Raw genomic sequence first — 21,772 nt, forward strand, 5'->3', positions numbered from 1 at the left:
TGCCACACAGATGTGACCTGCAGGATAACTCAGTCATAAATTCGGAGCTTTAAAAAATAAACAGACAGTTCCAAAAGTGTGCAAGGCCTATCATAACATGACATTCTTCGAACTTCCCACATTAAGAGAACTATTTACAATACATGGACAACACTATAACAATGCTGGAAGTCGCTCATTGCTAAAACGCTAGCAAATTTAATACAGAATGTTGACCACATTACAAGAAAACCAATCTTTATACAACCAGTCTCTACAAAAACTGTACTGAGTAACTGTTTGAGCAAAGCTGTAACATGTACTTTAGGAATTGTTTGCGATAAAACTTGTGCAGCTACGAAGAAATACAGAAAAGAGACACCTATAGGCAATGGAACTAAAATGTCAAAAAATACAACCACAGCTACTGCTGATAAGACATCCACAGTCAGAATACAAAAGAACCGCAAAAGATGTCCATGAACAAGGAACATGGATTTTTATGGCCTCACCAGGAAAAGAACACCAAGCAGACACCAGTAGTGAAAACAAACAGGTAAAAAAGAAGGTAAGTGGTTAATTACATGCACCTGAACTCGACAGAAGTACAAAATTTATACTCTTTCATCATAATGTTCAATCTTTTCCAAATAAAATCAATGATTTCGAAATACCCTTTTCAGATGAGCTCAAGGAAGCTTCTGTTATATGTTTAAGTGAATATTGGTTGAGTAGTGATATGTTACGAGTCAGAAAATTACCAGGATTAACATTATCCTCATCAGTCTGTAGGACATCCTCTGCCCATGGTGGGACACGCATTTTTGTTAAAAGTAACGCTGAACATCACTGCTTAAAATCCTTAGAGATATTGGGAAAAGAGGAAGACTTTTAAATTTCAGCTACAGAAATAACATCACTAAAAACAATAATAATTTTCTTGTACAGAAGCCCAGATGGGGACTCACATATTTTCCTACAGAAACTAGTCAGTGCACTCAGCAAACATAAAGCTAACAAGAAAAATCTAATAGTATATGATGACTTCAACACAAATTTCCAGAAAAACTCAAATGTAAAACAAAATCTCATGACCATCCTTCCAACATATAATTTATAGGCCACTATAAACTCTCCCTCTAGAATTACCAAAACTACTTGTACCACTATTGACCAAATATTCTAAAATGTAGAAAAAATGGCTTCCAGGCTGGAACCATTTAAAAACAGAATTTAGTGACCGTAATGGACAGTATATTGCTTTCCATACAGTACCAATACCTTAACCCACAATGCCAACAGAACTAGTCAAATAAATCGAATCCTAAGCGAACAAAACATAGACACCTTCAGACAGCTGTTAGCTAAGGAAACATGAAAGTATATGTGAAAAGTTCAACAGATTTATGGAAATATTTAGCAAGTACTATGAAACTGGATTCCCCAATAATGAAACATAGAATGAGGTCTAATAATAGAAGCAGATCTTGGGCAACAACTGGAATAAAGATCTCGATCAAGATAAAGAGAAAACTATATGATATTATAAAAATGCAACAGGTATATGACGATTTTCATGCTTATTACAGAAAATACAAGACAATATTTTAAAAAATTGTCAAGGAAACAAAAATGAAGGCAAATGATCTATACATTCCGTCAGCTGGAAACAAGACCAAAGCCATGAGGAAAGTTGTGAAACAGCAGACAGGCATTGTCACTAACAGAAATGCCAATATCACTCTATGTCAAGATGGAGAGAAAATAACAGAACCCAGGAAAGTAGCAAATACCTTCAATAGCTGTTTTATGAACATAAGTGGGCCACTAATCAGTTAGATTACTCCAAGCAACCAAAATAGAACAGCACCACTGTTATAACTTCAAGTTGAACAAATATATTTCAAGGAAGACACAATACATGAAAGTCACAGATCAAGTAAACAGAGTAAGATGGTTGTAAACTTTAACATTCAAATCACAATTGAGTCTGAGTCTAGCGGCCGCTGGCTGGCTGGCCGCTTAGGTGGCACTGCTGCTGCATGGCTGGCGGACAGCGCCGCATGTAGAGGATGCATGTAACTGCGTGGCGGCACTTTGAAAGATCGGCGAGTCACAACACTTTTCCCCCCTTTGAAGTTTTTGCACGGGTCTTGATGGAGGTGGCCTGTAGATTGCTAATGTCCATAGGTGTTGTTTGACTGGCCGTAAAGTCTCGAGGAGGAGGCTTCCCGTACGGACGGAAGTGTCCCCGATGATAATGGGTCGAGATGACAGGAGACGTGGGGGTCGAATCTGCTGGGGCCCCGTGCACCAATCAGCCCGTTGCGGCAAGTCTGGTTGTAATAACAGGATACATGGGCGATGTGTATGCATCCGTAGGAGAAGGAGGCAAGTAGAGTTGCTCCGACAGATGATGGTCATCTGGTTCCTGCGTGGGCGTGTCTCCTGGTGGTGTCAGTTCTTCCGCTGGTAGCGATATGGTGGTGAGAGGACTGCGTTGTGAGTAATGAGAGATTCCAGTATCCTGAGTGTCAGGTAGAGCCGAAGCTGGTGTAGCGGTATCTGGAACAGGCATTGCTGGCACACGAGGCCAAAGCTGGTCCGAATGATGCACTGCAACACCTGTGTCCGTCTGGATTTCACACAGGCGTTGGCCTTGGTGTCGTAAGATGCAGCCAGGACTCCATTTTGGCCACCTGCCATATACCCGTACCCATACAAGGTTGTCGGCAGTGAACCGGCCAAGCGAAGACACCCACGGCCATGAGGTGGAAGGCCGCAGAAGATGAAGTAGCGTGCAGGGCTGTCGGCCATGTAAGAGCTCAGCTGGGCTGTGGTTGCCCATGGAGATGAAATGGTAAGAAGCCAGAAATTGGAGAAGCGCATCATCAGCAGCAGAATAAGTCAGGTGTTTCCTCCTCTGAGTCTTAAATGTGTGGACCAGTCGTTAAGCCTCACTGTTTGACTGTGGATGGAATGGAGGGGCCATGACACGCATGACGCCATGACGGGCACAAAAATCCGCAAAATCAGAAGAGGCATATTGCTGACCATTATCAGTAAAAAGAGTAGAGGGAAGGCCTTCTAAAGAGAAAATGCGAGCTAGAGCATTGGTGGTTGCCGTGGTGGTAGGCGACGTGTAATGGACAATGAAAGGAAAGTTAGAGTAGGCATCAATAACGAGAAGCCAATAAGTACCTAAAAAAGGTCCCGCAAAGTCAGCATGAATACGCTCCCAGGGCTTCTCAGGCGAAGGCCACGGTGACAAAGATGACTTTGGGGCAGTGGCCTGTGATGCACAAGGGCCGCAGGCAGCGACCATGTGTGCGATTTCAGAGTCGATGCTGGGCCAGTACACAAGACGGTGCGCCAGAGATTTTGTACGAGAGACACCCCAGTGCCCTTGGTGAAGGAGGCACAAGACCGAAGCATGCAAAGACGCAGGTACCACAACACGCGGCGAAGCATTGTCAGTAGAGAGGAGGATAACACCATCCCTAGCCGTGAGGTGGTAACACAAAGCGTAGTAGTTCTGCAATGGGTCAGAAGTCTTAGCGGATGGACGATCTGGCCAACCCTCCCAACCCGGGAGAGGGTAGGGTCAGAACCCGTAGCAGCCGCCAGCCAGTCCCCGGTGATGGGAAACCCGTCCACAACCTGCTGCTAGGCAACATCCAGGTGGAAACACAAAAGTTCGTCCCTATCGAATGCCAGATCAGGACCCATGGGAAGGTGAGACAGTGCATCAGCATTCGCATGTTGAGCCATCGGCCAGAAATGAATCTCATAATTGAAACGAGACAAGTAAAGAGCCCAATGTTGGAGGCAGTGTGCAGCCTTGTCAGGAAGTGACGTTGATGGATGAAACAAGGAAACAAGTGATTTGTGATCTGTAACAAGATGAAATTTGGATCCATAGAGAAAAACACCAAACTTATGAAGAGCATAAATAATGACCAAAGCTTCTTTTTCAATTTGAGAATACTTTTGTTTGGCATCCGTGAGCATTTTGGAGGCATAAGTAATGGGTCGATCAGAACTGTCAGAAAAACGGTGCACAAGGACTGCACCGACCTCGTATTGAGAGGCGTCCGTGGTAAGAAGAAGATGTTGGCCAGGTCGATAAGTAGCCAGGCACGGGGCCTGTTTCAGCATAGTCTTCAATTTCTGGAAAGCTGCATTGCATGACGCGGACCTGTGAAAAGGCACGTTTTTATGCAACGGGCGACGCAATGGCTGAGCCACCAAAGCAGCAGATGGTAAAAACGTGTGATAGTATGCTGTTTTCCCCAAGAAGGCCTGCAGTTCCTTAACAGGTGCATGGCAAGGAAGGGCATCAATCGCAGCGACAGTTTGCTGAAGTGGACGAATACCATGCCGAGAGAGTTGAAACCCCAAGTATGTGATAGATGCCTGAAAAAATTTTGATTTCTGAAGATTACACTTAAGACCGGCAGTCTGTAAGACATGAAAAAGTGTGCAGAGATTTTGAAGATGTTCGTCAGTGGTGGAGCCAGTGACAACAATGTCGTCCTGGTAATTTATACACCCAGGGACAGGGAGCAATAATTGTTTCAAGAATCGCTGAAAGAGAGCAGGGGTGCTGGCAACCCCAATGGAAGGATGAAAGGTGTGTTAGGGACCAGAAACAGCCAGGAAGCAGTGTCGAGGAGAAGTTGATGATAAGCTTCTGACAGGTCAAGTTTAGAAAAATACTGACCTCCAGCAAGTTTAGTGAACAATTCTTCAGGTCGAGGCATAGAGTAAGTGTCAATAAGGCATTGAGCATTTACAGTGGCTTTGAAATCGCCACAAAGACGAACATCACCATTTGGCTTAGCAACGACAATGACAGGAGAGGACCACACACTGGAAGTGAGAGGAAGCAATACCCCTGAAGCAGTGAGATGATCCAGCTCCCGTTTGACCTGATCACAAAGGGCCATAGGAATGGGCCAAGCCTGAAAAAATTCAGGCCGAGGAGTGGGTTTGAGCGTGATATGAGCTTCAAAGTCGTCTGCACGGCCTAACCATCATAAAAACCTTAAAAACAAAACAGTCCTCAGAAGTAGATCATATACCTGATAAAATAATAAAACGATGTAGTGAATGAATTGAAAAACCACTAACATATTTATGCAATAGTTCACTGGCATCATGGACTTCCCCTTCTTGTCTAACTTCTCAAAAATTCCAGGAAAAGTCTTCCATGAAAGACTTGCAGAGTTTATGGAAATATATCAAATCCTATCCTCGGCACAACACAGGTTTAGGAAGAACCACTCAACCAACAGTGTTATCTATGAATTCCTAAGTGATATTTACCAGAAAGTGGACAGTGGTGATTATATCACTGGTGTATGCCTCGACTTGTCAAAAGCATTCAGTATTATAGGTCATGAAGCACTCCTACAGAAATTAAACCAACTAGCCATAAGAGCCATACCTAATGACTTGGTCAGGTCATAGCTTTGCAGATAGAAACAAACAGTGGAAATACAACATATTGACTTGCTGCAAAATCACAAACCATTACTGAGATTACCAAGGCATGAAATATGATGTTCCCCAAGGGTCAGTACTGGGACAAGTGCTGATCCTCCTATATGTAAGTGACCTACAAATAAATGTACAGTGTCAAAAAGCTTACCAGTTTGCTGATGCCACGAGCTTTCTCATTACTACAAAATCAGAAAACGTACTATAAGAAAACACAACAAAGACAATGGATAGCATAGCAGAATGGTTCACATACAATATGTTAATATAAATTAAGGAAAAACTGTACCCATCAACTTCCATAGTGTCAAGGAAAAGGCTCCACAAACTATAAATATCCAGCTGTCAAACAAAGCTGTACATAGAGTTGACCTGGCAAAGTTTCTTGGGCTGTGCATCCAGGATAATGTCATATTGACAATCTTAGCAAAAAATTGAACACATTCTGCTATGTAATGAGGATCCTCTAAGACTGCTGTAGTAAAGACTACCTAAAAAGTGTGTGCTATGCAAGCGTCCAATCAATGCCGAAGTATGGAGTCATTTTCTAGGGAGCTTCTCCAAATACCATCAAGCTATTTAGAATCCAAAAAAGAATCAGAAGAATCATAGAAAGTGCCAAACTGAAAATCTTGCAAGCCACTCTTCAGAAAACTGCAGATTCCATACTCTTCCTCAAAAATGAAGATGTACATGCTCAAAAACAAGGCAAAAAATGGATTTCCATATGCATCGTAAAAAAACTAAGCTTTGCCGAACTGGAGTTCTACACCTTGGACAATAAATATTCAGGAAACTGCCAAGTAACATACAATCAATAAACAACATAGCAAGGTTCAAAGCTGCAGTAAAGGAGTATCCAATTGATCACTGCTTCTGCAGCCTGAAAGAGTATTTTGATAAATAATAATGTGCCAGTATGAATAATAATTCACCAGTCTTAGCCACCAAAACCATAGTAACATCGTAATCACTGAACAAATACAAATAATGCAACAGTAATAAGTAGTGTAACCACAAGAGATTAATGATGATAAAATGATAGAAAGATTTCTGTATTAAATGATGTCCAACATCTTATGTACATTCTATATACCAACAAGGTCTCATGGACAAATAAATAAATACTTTATGACTTTTGTCACCTTAGTGTGTATTTGGAAAAGGTTCCACAAACTATAAAGATCCAGTTGTGGTCACCTAATGCAACACAGTATCCAAATATGACAAAGTTTGTCAGAATGTATCTATCAGCAACCTAAAAGACTTTTCTATGAATCATGCCTTGTTTATGAATACAAGTGAAACCACTTATTACCTATTAATGGAAAGATATTTCTGTTCATTCACCATAATTTGCCTATACTTCAGCATGAGTACTAACTTATTTTTCATTAACATTAATAATAAACTGTGTTTTTATTTGAAGATATTGTGACTTTATTTGCGTTCAGAGTATCTTACATGTGAATTAAAGAAAGTCAGTTTTATGAAATTTTAATAATTTGTTGAAGATCGGCATATGCCAGATATTGATGTACTATATGCTATTTGGTCAGATAGTAAAATTAAGCCAGATAGGTTAGATACTTGATATGTGCCTGATATCCATTTCATCTCTGATCATGATTTGTAAACTGAGTGAAACAACTTATGAACAGATCTTACCATTCTTATAATCAGCAAAAATTTCCAATGTATTCATGCCTAGGTACTCTGCTTTTCCACCTGCATGCACACCTTCCTGTTTATCAACAACTAATAGCTGATGTCCTTCAAATGAGGTGGTCTGATTATATCTAGTAAATTCACCATCATCTAACTGGAGGATAGATAGTGAGCCATAACGTGAAATCTGAAATCCAAATGAGTTAGATTAATAAATGCTCATATGTCCACAAGATTATAGTGTAGCTTTACTTTAAAAATAATTGTAACTACACACACAAGTAACTTAATTTTTTTAAGAAAAAGTGAAGGAATCCCATTACTTGCCTTTACAGTATGCCAGTTGCCATCGCTGATGTTAACATAACTTAAGCAGACAGACTGTTCTTCAGTATGTATGCTGTTGAGGTTGTAACGGAAACATAAGCTTCCATTTCTTATCTAGAAAAGACGGGGAACTCATTATTCATGTGACACAGAAAATAAACAAGAAAGTGAAAAAATTGCACCATTACATGTAGATATATAAAGAACTGTAAAACCACTTAGAAGCATATGTTGTATTTTGCACTTTTTAGCCAAACGTATCTCCTTTTTCTTGTATGATGAAAAATCTTTTGTTCATCAAAGCCACGTGATGATTTGCAAAGCCTGCACGCACACCCTCCATGTGGTTCACATTGGGCAACATTAATTCCAAGCACTTTAAAGGGATGCAGTTTCATAAAAGTTTTTGTGGATTTATGAAACAATGAAATATCCAGGATGGAATAACACAATATCTTGAAAAGAATTGTTTATGACCGAGCATGTAGAGCTGATGCTGAATCATACACATGCACAACGAAAAGACCACCATACATTTTAGCTTTCAGCCAAAAGGCCTTTTCTGAAGTAGAAAGCACACACACATTCACAAAAGCACAGCTCCACACAAGTGGTCACACATGGCCACAGTCCAGTCACAGCAGCCAAAGACAGTGGTCATGTGTGAGTTGTGCTTGTGTGAATGTGTGTGTGCTTTCTACTTCAGATGAAGGCCTTTTGGTTGTTCTTGTTGTTGTTGTGGTCTTCAGTCCTGAGACTGGTTTGATGCAGCTCTATCCTGTGCAAGCTTTTTCATCTCCCAGTACCTATTGCAACCTACATCCTTCTGAATTTGCTTAGTGTATTCATCTCTTGGTCTCCCTCTACGATTTTTACACTCCAGACTGCCCTCCAATACCAAATTGGTGATCCCTTGATGCCTCAACACATGTCCTACCAACCGATCCCTTCTTATAGTCAAGTTGTGCCACAAACTTATCTTCTCCCCAATCCTATTCAATACTTCCTCATTAGTTATGTGAACTACCCATCTAATCTTCAGCATTCTTCTGTAGCACCACATTTCGAAAGCTTCTATTCTCTTCTTGTCCAAACTATTTATCGTCCATGTTTCACTTCCATACATGGCTACACTCCATACCAATACTTTCAGAAATGACTTCCTGACACTTAAATCTATACTCGATGTTAACAAATTACTCTTCTTCAGAAATGCTTTCCTTGCCATTGCCAGTTTACATTTTATATCCTCTCTACTTTGACCATCATCAGTTATTTTTCTCCCCAAATAGCAAAACTCCTTTACTACTTTAAGTGTCTCATTTCCTAATCTAATTCCCTCAGCATCACCCGACTTAAATCAACTACATTCCATTATCCTCGTTTTGCTTTTGTTGATGTTCATCTTATACCCTCCTTTCAAGACACTATCCATTCCATTCAACTGCTCTTCCAAGTCCTTTGCTGTCTCTGACAGAATTACAATGTCATCGGCGAACCTCAAAGTTTTTATTTCTTCTCCATGGATTTTAATACCTACTCCGAATTTTTCTTTTGTTTCCTTCACTGCTTGCTCAATATACAGATTGAATAACATCGGGGAGAGACTACAACCCTGTCTCATTCCCTTCCCAACCACTGCTTCCCTTTCATGCCCCTCGACTCTTATAACTGCCATCTGGTTTCTGTACAAATTGTAAATAGCCTTTCACTCCCTGTATTTTACCCCTGCCACCTTCAGAATTTGAAAGAGCGTATTCCAGTCAACACTGTCAAAAGCTTTCTCCAAGTCTACAAATGCTAGAAATGTAGGTTTGCCTTTTCTTAATCTAGCTTCTAAAATAAGTCGTAGGGTCAGTATTGCCTCACGTGTTCCAAAATTTCTATGGAATCCAAACTGATCTTCCCCGAGGTCGGCTTCTACTAGTTTTTCCATTCGTCTGTAAAGAATTAGCGTTAGTATTTTGCAGCTGTGACTTATTAAACTGATAGTTCAGTAATTTTCACATTTGTCAACACTTGCTTTCTTTGGGATTGGAGTTATTTTATTCTTCTTGACGTCTGAGAGTATTTCGCCTGTTTCATACATCTTGCTCACCAGATGGTAGAGTTTTGTCAGGACTGGCTCTCCCAGGGCTGTCAGTAGTTCTAATGGAATGTTGTCTACTCCCGGGACCTTGTTTCGACTCAGGTCTTTCAGTGCTCTGTCAAACTCTTCACGCAGTATTATATCTCCCATTTCATCTTCATCTACATCCTCTTCCATTTCCATAATAGTGTCCTCAAATACATCGCTCTTGTATAGACCCTCTATATACTCCTTCCACCTTTCTGCTTTCCCTTCTTTGCTTAGAACTGGGTTTCCATCTGAGCTTTTGATATTCATACAAGTGGTTCTCTTTTCTCCAAAGGTCTCTTTAATTTTCCTGTAGGCAGTATCTATCTTACCCCTAGTGAGATAAGCCTCTACATCCTTACATTTGTCCTCTAGCCATGCCTGCTTAGCCATTTTGCACTTACTGTCGATCTCATTTTTGAGACGTTTGTATTCCTTTTTGCCTGCTTCATTTACTGAATTTTTATATTTTCTCCTTTCATCAATTAAATTCAGTATCTCTTCTGTTACCCAAGGATTTCTACTAGCCCTTGTCGTTTTACCTACTTGATCCTCTGCTGCCTTCACTACTTCATCCCTCAAAGCTACCCATTCTTCTTCTACTGTATTTCTTTCCCACATTCCTGTCAATTGTTTCCTTATGCTCTCCCTGAAACTCTGTACAACCTCTGGTTTAGTCAGTTCATCCAGGTCCCATATCCTTAAATTCCCACCTTTTTGCAGTTTCCTCAATTTTAATCTGCAGGTCATAACCAATAGATTGTGGTCAGAATCCACATCTGCCCCAGGAAATGTCTTACAATTTAAAACCTGGTTCCTAAATCTCTGTCTTACCATTATATAATCTATCTGAAACCTGTCAGTATCTCCAGGCTTCTTCCATGTATACAACCGTCTTTCATGATTCTTGAACCAAGTGTTAGCTATGATTAAGTTGTGCTCTGTGCAAAATTCTACCAGGCGGCTTCCTCTTTCATTTTTTACCCCCAATCTATATTCACCTACTACGTTTCCTTCTCTCCCTTTTTCTACTGCCAAATTCCAGTCACCCATGACTATTAAATTTTCGCCTCCCTTCACAATCTGAATAGTTTCTTTTATTTTAGCATACATTTCTTCAATTTCTTCGTCATCTGCAGAGCTAGTTGGCATATAAATTTATACTACTGTAGTAGGCGTGGGCTTCGTATCTATCTTGGCCACAATAATGCGTTCACTATCCTGTTTGTAGTAGCTTACCCGCATTCCTATTTTTCTATTCATTATTAAACCTACTCCTGCATTACCCCTATTTGCTTTTGTATTTACAACCCTGTATTCACCTGACCAGAAGTCTTGTTCCTCCTTCCACCAAACTTCACTAATTCCCTCTATATCTAACTTTAACCTATCCATTTCCCTTTTTAAATTTTCTAACCTACCTGCCTGATTAAGGGATCTAACATTCCACACTCTGATCCGTAGAATGCCAGTTTCCTTTCTCCTGATAACGACATCCTCTTGAGTAGTCTCCGCCCCTGAGATCCGAATGGGGGATTATTTTACCTCCGGAATATTTTACCCAAGAGCCTTTTGGTACAAAGCTAAAATGTAAAGTATGCTGGTGCAAGCTGTCACCAGCACATCAGGCAGCAGAGAGATCGATAGAGGCCAAAGACAAACTCAAAAGAAACACATCGCCAAAACTCTCTCGACTGCTAGTATTTGGTTCGCTGCCACAGATTGGAGGGGCCAGTCTGTCACACACACCAAATCAGTCATCCAGTGAGTCGTGTGGAGTCATCAGTTGCAGCCCAGTGGGAATTGCAGTCACAGTTAGCTCAGCCTCTAGCTCAGACTCAGGCAGCCCATAGTGACTAGTTTAGTGTGCATAGCTGGATGTGTACTTCACCAGCAGTGAGGCTAATGTGGACTATTAAGGAAGAGCTTGTACCACAACACCCGGACTATCTTAAGTTAAGTAACATCTTGTTCTTATGAATAAAGAACCCTGTTAATACATGCATGCAGTTGTATCATAAAGAGAGGACACCAGCCACCAACAACATCCTCTCCTTGCTTCACATGGTGCAAGCCTACAGCAACAACAAGATGACACAAAATATATCATTCTTTTTGTTGTGTATGTCTGCAACTCACCATCTCCTCAATGTGGTGAGTAGCCATCTATCCTTTTTGCAATATTATTGTGGATTTTTTTATGCTGAATTGATTCAAATAGATGTTCCTATTAAAAAATAAATTTTGCTTATTTAGTGTACATCATATGGCAAGGTCCTGAAAATAGACTCATAATATTTTAGTTGGAACTTCCTTAAGTTTAGAGTTGCTGTCGAGAGACATCTTTGAGGGTGTGGATGTCATCATGTGCTCTTGCTAGGAAAGTTTTCAGTTTTACTCATTTACAACCAAGTCATTCATCCAGTAAATTTTCTTTTGGTATCTGGCACAAAGTGGACAGTCTTTTTGTGATAGATTTTTTTCAAGTTTTGGATTTAGGGTTCACAAATATGTGAAGTGCCTTTCACCCCCAAAAAACTCTCTGTGATCATCAAATTTTCTATCTGTATTAGGGAAACTAACTGATTTCAAAGCCCACATCACGCTTAAAGTGACAGCTGCCCAATGTTTCTTCAAAAGTGTGCTGGGTGCCTCTTAGCTTAAAGGATGCCCTCAAAACAGAACTTGACCCACTTAATCATAAAGATGTGTTAATGCCTATTCCCCATAGTCAATGGACCACTCCATTGGTAACAGTATGCAGATACAAAGGCACCTTGAGACCTTGTGATGATTTTAAAATAATGCAGTGACATAGACTCAAACCAGGGCTCAATGCCAAAATCCAGATGTTGACCAAGTGACACTGGCTCAGCATGAAGCCATGCCAGTGGCTGCACAACTACCACCTAAGTGCTGGGGCAATAGCTGGCATTCGAGGCATTTTAGTGGTGCTTGGCGTGCTGCATATGTGACCTCCCCACAACAAGATATGCCCTTTCATGTATAAAAGCTAATCATTTGGCGAGTCTGACTATGGTACAGTGGGTGACTTTGAATTGGTGTCCACTCTGCGTTGGCTTTCAACGTAAGGCTGCCAACATTCTTTTGCTGTCATGACTTGACCGCCAATCTGGGGTTCCATCTGCAACCTCACAGATCAAACTAAGGTCAGCCCAAAACACCTGTACTCTGACAGCATCCTACAACCACCAATCTGCTGTTCAAGCCTGGGCAACACTGGAATTGACTTGCTTCACACAGTTATGAGAGCAGAGGTGTTGCAGCTTGACACTGCATTATGAGGTAGTTGAAATGCTCAACTGGCAAGGTCACTGGTGAGCTGTGTGGATGAAAGCACTAACATCAGCACATCATTGCCGACTCATCCCACCATGAGATTCATTGGCATCTGCCCATCTCCTTTGGGCACACAGTCTCTATGCCTGTCTAACTTGAGAGTTAGTAAATTATTGTCGCCTCTGGTTGCCTTCATCTTCTGCACCTGTTCTCTACCACTGTCTGTGAACTACTGATCCACTCCAGTACAGTAATGATAAATACAAAAGCTGAAGTGGAAGCACATCCCCTACCCACCCTGTTGTTTCCAAAGCACCTTATTCAGTAAACCTGATCTTGCAGATAAATGGTTTCAAATTCTCTTGGCCACAACAGCACAAGCTTTCCTAGTACTCAATACTCCACATGGCCTCTACCGTAAAAATCAGTTGCCTTTTAGAATTGTGTTGGCCCTGGCCATATTGCAGTGTTTTATGGATTATTTACTACAAGGTATTCCAAACTGTGCCACATATCTTTGTGATATATTGGTTAGAGGTGCAACTCCAGAGCACCATCTCCATAACCTTGAGCTCCTGTTCCAGACATCTGCAGCAAAAGGAATAAAATGCAGTCCGCACAAGTGTGTTTTCTTGCAACTATCCTTGACATATTTGGGGTTCAGTCTCCTGGTCAGTGACCTCTAACAAATGCAAGATTACATCATGGCTGCCCCCCACAAGAAAATGGTGTCAGATACCCCCACATAATGCCCTCTGTGGTTTTATTGCAACTTTTAAGGCCACCCCTATTGAAGGCCCTACTTGACAGAGGCTTCATAGCCAACCCCACCACACCCACACAGAAATGTGCCACCCACTGTTAGTGCACATTGCCATCAAAGCCTTTTCCTTCTGTGTGGGTGCTCCCAGTTGGGGCCTGTGAGTTTGAATGCCACACTACCTGTATTTGAAGACAATCTCCATCTGTCCTGTGTCCATTATGGATACTATGTGATTCACCCACAGACTCTTGAGACATCCTTGAAGTCAATTTCATCTATGCCATCCTGATTAATAGCTGGCTTTTTCCTTGCCTCAGTGAGCCCTGCAGCTAGGGTGACTCTTGAACTCCCACTGTGCCTCGTCCTGCCCCATCCTTCTGCAGCAGCATCCATGGACATTGATCCATTATCTGTCCCAGTGACGGACCCTCCAGGCTATACACAACCTACATTCTCCTCTCTCAGTAGCCATTGCCAGGGGGGAGGGGATGGTGGATGTAGTAGTGCCACCTGACATCACTATGTCACTTTGAAACATTGCTATTGATTACTGCGGCACCACTACTACTTGTCATCAGGAGTGTCCTCTGATGAAATTACGTCAGACATTGCACATAAGCCAACCTAGGGGAAGTCAGAGTCAGCTGTAATAAAATCAATGAAGAGTACAGCAACCAGCATATTGATTTGTTTTACTTTGGACCCTGTTTGTTATTGGTGGAACTCCAATATTGTGTACACTGTATTTTGGTTGGGATGGTTACTTTAAGTAGTTTGCACTAATCCAGGAATGTTCTGTAACAGATCTCACTTTATCAAATAAATCAAGGGGATTCCCACAAGTTTTGTGTGTAACTTGACGATGCAAAAGTAGAGGGTCATAAATTAAGTACACTCCAAGACAGAAAAGAGATGCACCATGAATTACCCAAATGGGATGGAAATCAGTGAATGTGACATACATGTACAGACAAACAAATGATTACAATATAAGAAAAATCTGATAATTTATTCAAGAGAAAGAGTCTCACCAACTGAGCAAGTCATTAATTTGTTGATCCACCTCTGGGTCTTATGCAGGCAGTTACCTGGTTTGGCCCTGATAGAGTTGTTGGATGTCCTCCTGAGGGAAATTGAGCCAAATTCTGCCCATTTGGCATGTTAGATCATCAAAGTGCTGAACTGGTTTGGGGTCCCTCCTGTTAATGCTCCAAACATTCTTGATTGGCCAGACATCTGATGACCTTGCTGGCCATGGTAGGGTTTGACAACCATGAAAATGGGCTGTAGAAACTCTTAACTTGTGCAGAAGGAAATGATTTTGCTGAAGTGTAAGTACTGGGTGCCTTGCTATGAAGGGCAACAAAATGGAACAAAATGGGACATAGAATATCATTGATGTACTGATGTGCTGTAAGGATTGTGCAGATGAGAACCAAAGTGGTCCTGCTATGAAATGAAATGAAAACCAGATGGTCACTTGTGGCTGTTGGGGCATATGGTGCGTGGCAGTCAGGTTAGTATCTCATTGCTAGCTATGGCATCTCTTGACATGTCTTTGTTGGTCATTTGGGCATGGAATCTCATTGACTGGAGTAGAATTGTCTTCAGTGATGAGCCCACTTCAAAGTGAGCCTCAATGACAAGAAAAGACATGTTTTGAGACACCTGGGACAGTGGGGGATATCAATCTGACTGTCATTCACTATACAGCCAGGCAACCAAAAGTGATGGTCTACAGTGCTATTTCATTTCATAGCAGGTGCATTTTGGTTGTAGTCCACAGCACCTTTACAGCACAGCAGTACATCAGTGATGTTCTATGTCCTGTTTTGTTGCCTTTCATCAAATCCATCCTGGGCTAGGCTTACATTTCAGCAAGATAATGTGTGTTTTCACATGGTAAGAGTATCTATTGCTTGTCTTTGTGCTTACCAAACCCTACCTTGGTCAGCAAGGTCACTGCATCTCTCTCCAATTGAGAATGTTTGGAGCATTATTGGCAGAGCTATCCAACCAAGTCAGTATTTTAAAGATGTAATGAACCAATTGGACAGAATTTGGCATGATGTTGCCCCCCCCCCTCTCCCAGGAGAACATCCAACAACCATATGAATCAATGCCAAGCTGAATAACTGTTTGCATAAGGACCACAAGTGCACCAACACATTTTTGACTTACTCAGTTTGTGAAGCTCTTTCTCTTGAATAAATCATCCATTTTTTCTGAAATTTTAATCATTTGTTTTCCTATACACAATCACATCTACTGATGTCCATATCGTTTGGATAATTCCTTCATTATGCATCTCTCTCTCTCTCTCTCTCTCTCTCTCTCTCTCTCTCTCTCTCTCTCTCTCTCTCTCTCTCTGCTCTCTCTGTCTGTTTCTCTCTTCTCTCCTCCCCCTCCCCCCATATTTCCTTCATCAGATAGTTAATTGTTCTTTGATGCTTCAGTAACTGTCCTACCATACTATTTTTTTCTGTTAGGATTATTCTTATATGACATGTCATTAAACCTATTATGCTTTTTAATGTCATATGAATTCAAGCAAACCTTAATATCTACATCTATATTATGTGTGATCTCATCATTCTTCCATTTCTTTTACACAGTGAAAATAAGACTCTGATCACAAACCTCAAGAATGGCATATTCCTGTGAGACCTGGTCAGCAAGGCGGAAAAGCTCTCCTTCCACCTCTTCTGTTTTGAATCTCATCTGCATGACTGTGGTGAAATGACTGAGTTCAAATGATAGTGCAAACTTAATGTAACTGTGAGGCAGGAATGTGATGGGTTTCGTAGGGACAGAGCAACTGGGGCCACTCCATCCCACATCACACCAGCACTGTGGTGCTGCTCCTGTCAGGTCTGCTAGACATGTGCCATGTGCTGTACAGTTGAGCTGGCTGCATGCTGCCTTTGTGTGAGAGCAGCCCGTAGTTGTACCCACAGACAGCAGAGGATCAGCCAAGTCCACAATCTGTGAGAGAACACCAGAGAGGGTTTTATTTTCACTAATTGAGGTAACATTTAAATAAGCACATCTACTGAATTAATAAGTAAACTTCTCTATTTCTATTTAAAAACACACAGATATTTACAGAAATATATTTATATGATGATAAACTAAACAAAGTGAAAGCCAAAAATTATTCTTCTATTCAATAATACATCTCATGGAATAACAATCTAAACACTGAATCTGTACAACACATGGATCTAAGCCTGAGGGGCACTATATCTACAATGGTTCTAATTCAGCTATTTTTACCATTTCATTAGCAACCTCAGTATTGCAACAGTTTGCATATATCTGTTATGTTTGGCTTATTCTAAGGGCTTCTATGCTCTGTGTAAAAACTAAGATTGGTCACTTTTCAGGAGACTGATCAGCTTCACTTGTAATTTGTATATTATTTATGTGATAAATCTGCTGTCAGTATTAAGTTTTATCTTTTATTGATGACCCTTATCTCATATTTGGCATCTGATTATACACTGACAGAAAAAAACTCAGAACACCAAAAAATAATTAATGCAGATTAATGACATTTTAGAAATACCTTTGTCTCAGTAACATACTTAAGTGATTAATATTGCAAGATCACAGGTTAATGTAAATGAGAGATAATCCATTGCAAATGTGAAATAAACCATTGTGTCCATCATAATGTCGAATGCAAGCATGAAAATGTGCGTTATGTTGTACAGGTACGAGATGTCAGTTGCAGTTGGTTGGTCAATACGAGGGCAGTTAATGCTGTTTGTTGATGATGCTGAAATTGTCATCCAATGATGTCCTATATGTGCTCAATTGGAGACAGAGCTCATATCTCATGATCAACTAGGCCAAGGAAACATGGGAACACTCTGTAGAGCATCGTTGGTTACAGCCGTTATATATGGATGAGTGCTATCCTGTTGGAAAATACCCCCTGAAATGCTGTTCATGACTGGCCGCACAACAGATCATGTCACCAGGCTGACATAAAAATTTGCAGTCAGGGTTTGTGGGGTAACCATGCGAGTGGTCCTGCTATCATTCAAAATCACACCCCAGAGCGTAACCCTATATGTAGGTCCAGCGGGTCTAGCATGCGGACAGGTTGCTTGCAGGCCCTCAAATGACCTTCTAACCAACATATGACCATCACTGGGACTGAGGCAAAATCAGCTTTCATCAAAAACACAACAGACCTCCCCCTTGTCCTCCAATGAGCTCTTGCTTGACACCAATGAAGTTGCAAATGGTGGTGGGTTGGGATCAGTGGAACGCATGCTCAAGGTGTCTGGCTCTGAGTTGTCCTTGAAGTAACTGATCTGTGACAATTGGTTGCATCACCATGATCCCAACTGCTGCTCAAATTGCTGCTGCAGATGGAATATGATACACCAGAGCTGTATACCAAACACAGTGGCCTTCCCTCTCAGTAATGCGCATGATCATCTGTAACCCAATCTTCTTGCGACTGTATATTCTCATGCCCACTGCTGCCAGCAATCTTGTACAGTGGCTACATTCCTGCCAAGTTGTTCTGCAATATCATGGAAAGTACATCTGGTTTCTCGTAGCTCTGTTACATAACCTCGCTCAAGCTGAGTGAGGTGTTCATAATGACATTTTTGCCATCTGAAAGGCATTATTGTCTAATTTCAATTCACCACATCCAATCTCAAAAGTAACCTATGCTTATGACTGTTACTGTGTGTATTTAAATCAAACCTGCTACTAGTGCCACTCTTATGTGACTGGCGCAAAATTTGAACAGAAATCATCTTTCAGATGTAGAAACATACCTACCAACTTTCGTTTATGTCGATGACTCCCTCTTGATGTCACAATTTTTTTTTCTGTCAGTGTAGTTACTATGTAAGTTGGAGGTAATTGGGTACTACAGCAGATCAGTTGAAATGTGACTAATTTGGCTACAAAAATTCAGTTGTATGTGTGGCAAGGAATCAAAATACAATCTTCAGGTTGTTTGAAAGGGCCATCTAGTGAAGAGTCCAAACAGTACAAAAATGCATTTGCATCTATCTATGTTCCTAGGTTAAAATTGTCACACTTGGTCAAAGCATTCACTGTCACCTTTGTTGTGTAACTTATATCTACCTACTTCTAATTTATTCAGTTTAGAACTTATAATGTACTAAGAGTAAAATGGGTTCTTCATAATTTCATATTATGTATAAAAACCCACTTTAACACTAAAAATAAGTAAGAATTAAGATTATATCTTTATTTACAGATAAAGCTCTTACCTGGCTATTGTGAAAGAAATTTCTTATGCAGCCATCGAAGTTTAATGACTTTGGAAAGACACGCCACTCTGTTGCCTTTGTAGGAATTTGTGTCCAGTAAATTCCACCAATCTGGAGAGGGCTGTTTAAATTGAGTTGAGTGTTCAGATATGGCAGACTTCTCTCTGCTTGACAGCTTGTCCCATTGAAGAATACCACTGCTGCTTCTTTCATTTCTACCACATCAGCAGACTTGCAAAAATCCACTACAAGACGAACATTCTATTCAAGCAGAAGAAACAAATTCAAGAATTCATATAATAACACATCTTCCTCTACACTGTTTGCTGAGTCAATTTCATTCACAAACAAGATGAAAAAATGAGTTAAATAACTGATTTTACTGCTAACTTTTGATAATTACCACAGAATTCCAAAATATGTCAATGTGATGCCATTTTCCATCATTTAGATTTCTCTCCACATGTACACTTAGTTCCACAGTTCCTTGTGTTGTTTTCAATAATAATCTGGGTTTACCATTGTATATCTCAAATGCAACAAAATCTGAAAATTTTATCATTAACACATCACATTTGTTAGTCACAAATAGCCTTCTGTATATTCCCATACATATCTCAGTGTGTGGGTATAGCATGGGAATTACAATTCTTGTAGAGAAAAAGATGATGGTGTTAAGAAAATGAGAGGATACCTGACACAGAATCTTCAAGTGGGGCTATAACTGACACTGGACCATTGTAGAATATCAAGCCATGTTCTTCCTTTGTTAAAAACTCGAGACTAACATGGTTTTCAGATTGTGGAGTGAGTGAGGGAAACCAAGCCCATCCATCTCCTTGGAAACTTCTGACTGTTCCTTGACATCGAGGACCATCATAACCCACTGGGCAGATACAGCTGTAGCCAAGATATATGAATGTCAGAAAAGAAATGGTATATTATGTCAAAACATAAAAAATTTAATTGGCTGTGAAATACTATGTGTGCAGACTCTTAATATTCTGCCTTTAAACATTCAGAATATGAACATGAAAGCTCAAGTGTTATTTCCTCTCTATTTAGCATTATGCTACTGCCATAATGACTGGAGGATATTTTATTGTTCTTACTCATTATACACTTTAATGATGTCACTCACTACTGTGATCCCATAAGCATATGTTCATGCAAATACAAATATGTCAGAATGCAAAGTTGTGCTTATATGTCAGTAATAAAGTGGTAGTGCAATCTCCAGTCCAGATGAGAGGAAATGCAAATCAGCAAATCGTAAGTAATTATTTTTTTACATAAAAAATCATGATGTGAACTGTTTAATAATCTAAAAATAAGAAAACTGTATCATCATAGATCCCACTGATGACAACTTAGAACAAGAAAAATGCGAAACGTGGCTGGGATAAATAAATTAAGTGGCAGCAGGAAAAGGTGTTTTTATTTACAAAACAAGTAGAAATATATATCGTTGAAGAAACAATAATGCATAACTGGCTCTGTGTCCATTTGCTGCATAAATATAAAAGTGTGTGCAGTATCAACATTTTGTTATAGCTTGTTACATGTTTCTCCATGTTCAAAAGCAGTTCTTGAAGTATGGTTTCAGTTGATGGAAATGGACTGCATTTCACAAGACAATCATTTCTTGAAGAAAGATCTTGTTGCTCACATGAAGGCATCACATGATAGTGGAGATTTGTTTTTGAGAGTGACTGACACCTGCCAGCCACTGACCCAACTGTTTGATCCTCTGCAGAGATTCTTGCATTTTGGTACAGTTTTCTGGTATTGTAACCTACCATATAGACAACAGCTTCATGGAGCTTCTTCCATTCCAGTTACATATCTCATTATTTTGCAGTTGCATGGAATTTACATATGATCTTGCCATGTTTGATTTATGTGGTATTCTTACATGTTAATTTTCTTTTGCAAAAAATTGAAAATTTGCATTCCCCATGTAACAGCAGATGCACTGGGTCAAGTATGCCAACTGTCTGAAATCCAGAAAATCAGAAAAGCCTTTAATGTGGTATTCTTTCTTCAATGCTGGTATGTCTCTTGCTGGCACAATGCTGCCGATCTGTAAATATAAATATGACAAATATAAATACGACAACAGAAAAATGCAAAATTTACCTGACACTAGGTCCTTTCTGCACACAGCAGCCACCATTGTAACAATGATGGTCATGACAGCTTTTGTGTGCTGATTCATTTGTGATGTCCTGACACTCAGGTGTAACGATCACAGAAACACCAACAAATGATGTTGTATTTGCATCAACCAAGAGAGAATATTTGCTTGGCCTGTAGCTGTTTGTACATGGACCCTCACATTTTGTCTCATGAACTAGACAGTGGTTTATACCAATGAGGACTATATTAAGACCAATTTTTCTTGTAATCTGCAAATAGAATGAATTATCTCAAGTAGGACAGTAAAATTTATTGATGACTATGTAAGTGTTTATTATCCATGCTAACTAAATATATTGTCAAACAAAAAAAAATGTGAATGTTTTTCTTGGCTCCACTGAAGTCAAGTATTAAAGAAATATTTTACTTTGATTTCTCAAAAGATAGAAAAATATTCACAGAAATAATGTTTGTTTAACTTGCATATAAAAGACCACAGTAAAATGCAGGTGCTGAAGTCTTTATGCCAATGGAGAGCAAATATTTTTCATTGTGTTTTACACTATCTCATAATACTTAACAAGTAAACGGGAACCAGCTTTATTTGAAATGTAGATCCATTTCAGTTTAAAATGGAATTCAGATTTTGTGACATCAAAAATACCAGTAAGGTTTTGAAGACCAAATGTACTATTGGATTCACTGACGAAA

The 21,772-nt window shown here is 40.1% G+C and overlaps 3 protein-coding genes across 3 annotated transcripts in view; all 3 read right to left on the minus strand.

Annotated features, from left to right (window-relative positions):
• Positions 1-7,222, minus strand: part of LOC124607188 (neural-cadherin-like) — a 66,821-nt gene extending 59,599 nt beyond the window's left edge. Inside the window, exon 1 of the mRNA XM_047139409.1 lies at positions 7,150-7,222. Within this exon, the coding sequence (XP_046995365.1) occupies positions 7,150-7,186 (37 nt within the window). The 5' untranslated portion in view covers positions 7,187-7,222. The remainder of the gene's footprint in view (positions 1-7,149) is intronic.
• Positions 7,223-7,295: 73 nt separating this feature from the next.
• LOC124606573 (putative neural-cadherin 2) overlaps positions 7,296-21,772 on the minus strand; it is a 44,223-nt gene continuing 29,746 nt past the window's right edge. The window contains exons 2-8 of the mRNA XM_047138558.1: positions 21,062-21,330; positions 19,617-19,822; positions 19,326-19,468; positions 18,923-19,183; positions 16,296-16,640; positions 7,473-7,590; positions 7,296-7,336 (exon numbers count right to left, since the gene is read on the minus strand). Of these exons, the coding sequence (XP_046994514.1) occupies positions 7,296-7,336; positions 7,473-7,590; positions 16,296-16,640; positions 18,923-19,183; positions 19,326-19,468; positions 19,617-19,822; positions 21,062-21,330 (1,383 nt within the window). The remainder of the gene's footprint in view (positions 7,337-7,472; positions 7,591-16,295; positions 16,641-18,922; positions 19,184-19,325; positions 19,469-19,616; positions 19,823-21,061; positions 21,331-21,772) is intronic.
• Positions 21,237-21,772, minus strand: part of LOC124605125 (putative neural-cadherin 2) — a 32,569-nt gene continuing 32,033 nt past the window's right edge. Inside the window, exon 5 of the mRNA XM_047136602.1 lies at positions 21,237-21,330. The gene's annotated coding sequence lies outside the window, so the exon portion shown is untranslated. The remainder of the gene's footprint in view (positions 21,331-21,772) is intronic.

This window comes from Schistocerca americana, chromosome 3 (assembly GCF_021461395.2).
Source record: "Schistocerca americana isolate TAMUIC-IGC-003095 chromosome 3, iqSchAmer2.1, whole genome shotgun sequence".
Lineage (NCBI taxonomy): Eukaryota > Metazoa > Arthropoda > Insecta > Orthoptera > Acrididae > Schistocerca > Schistocerca americana.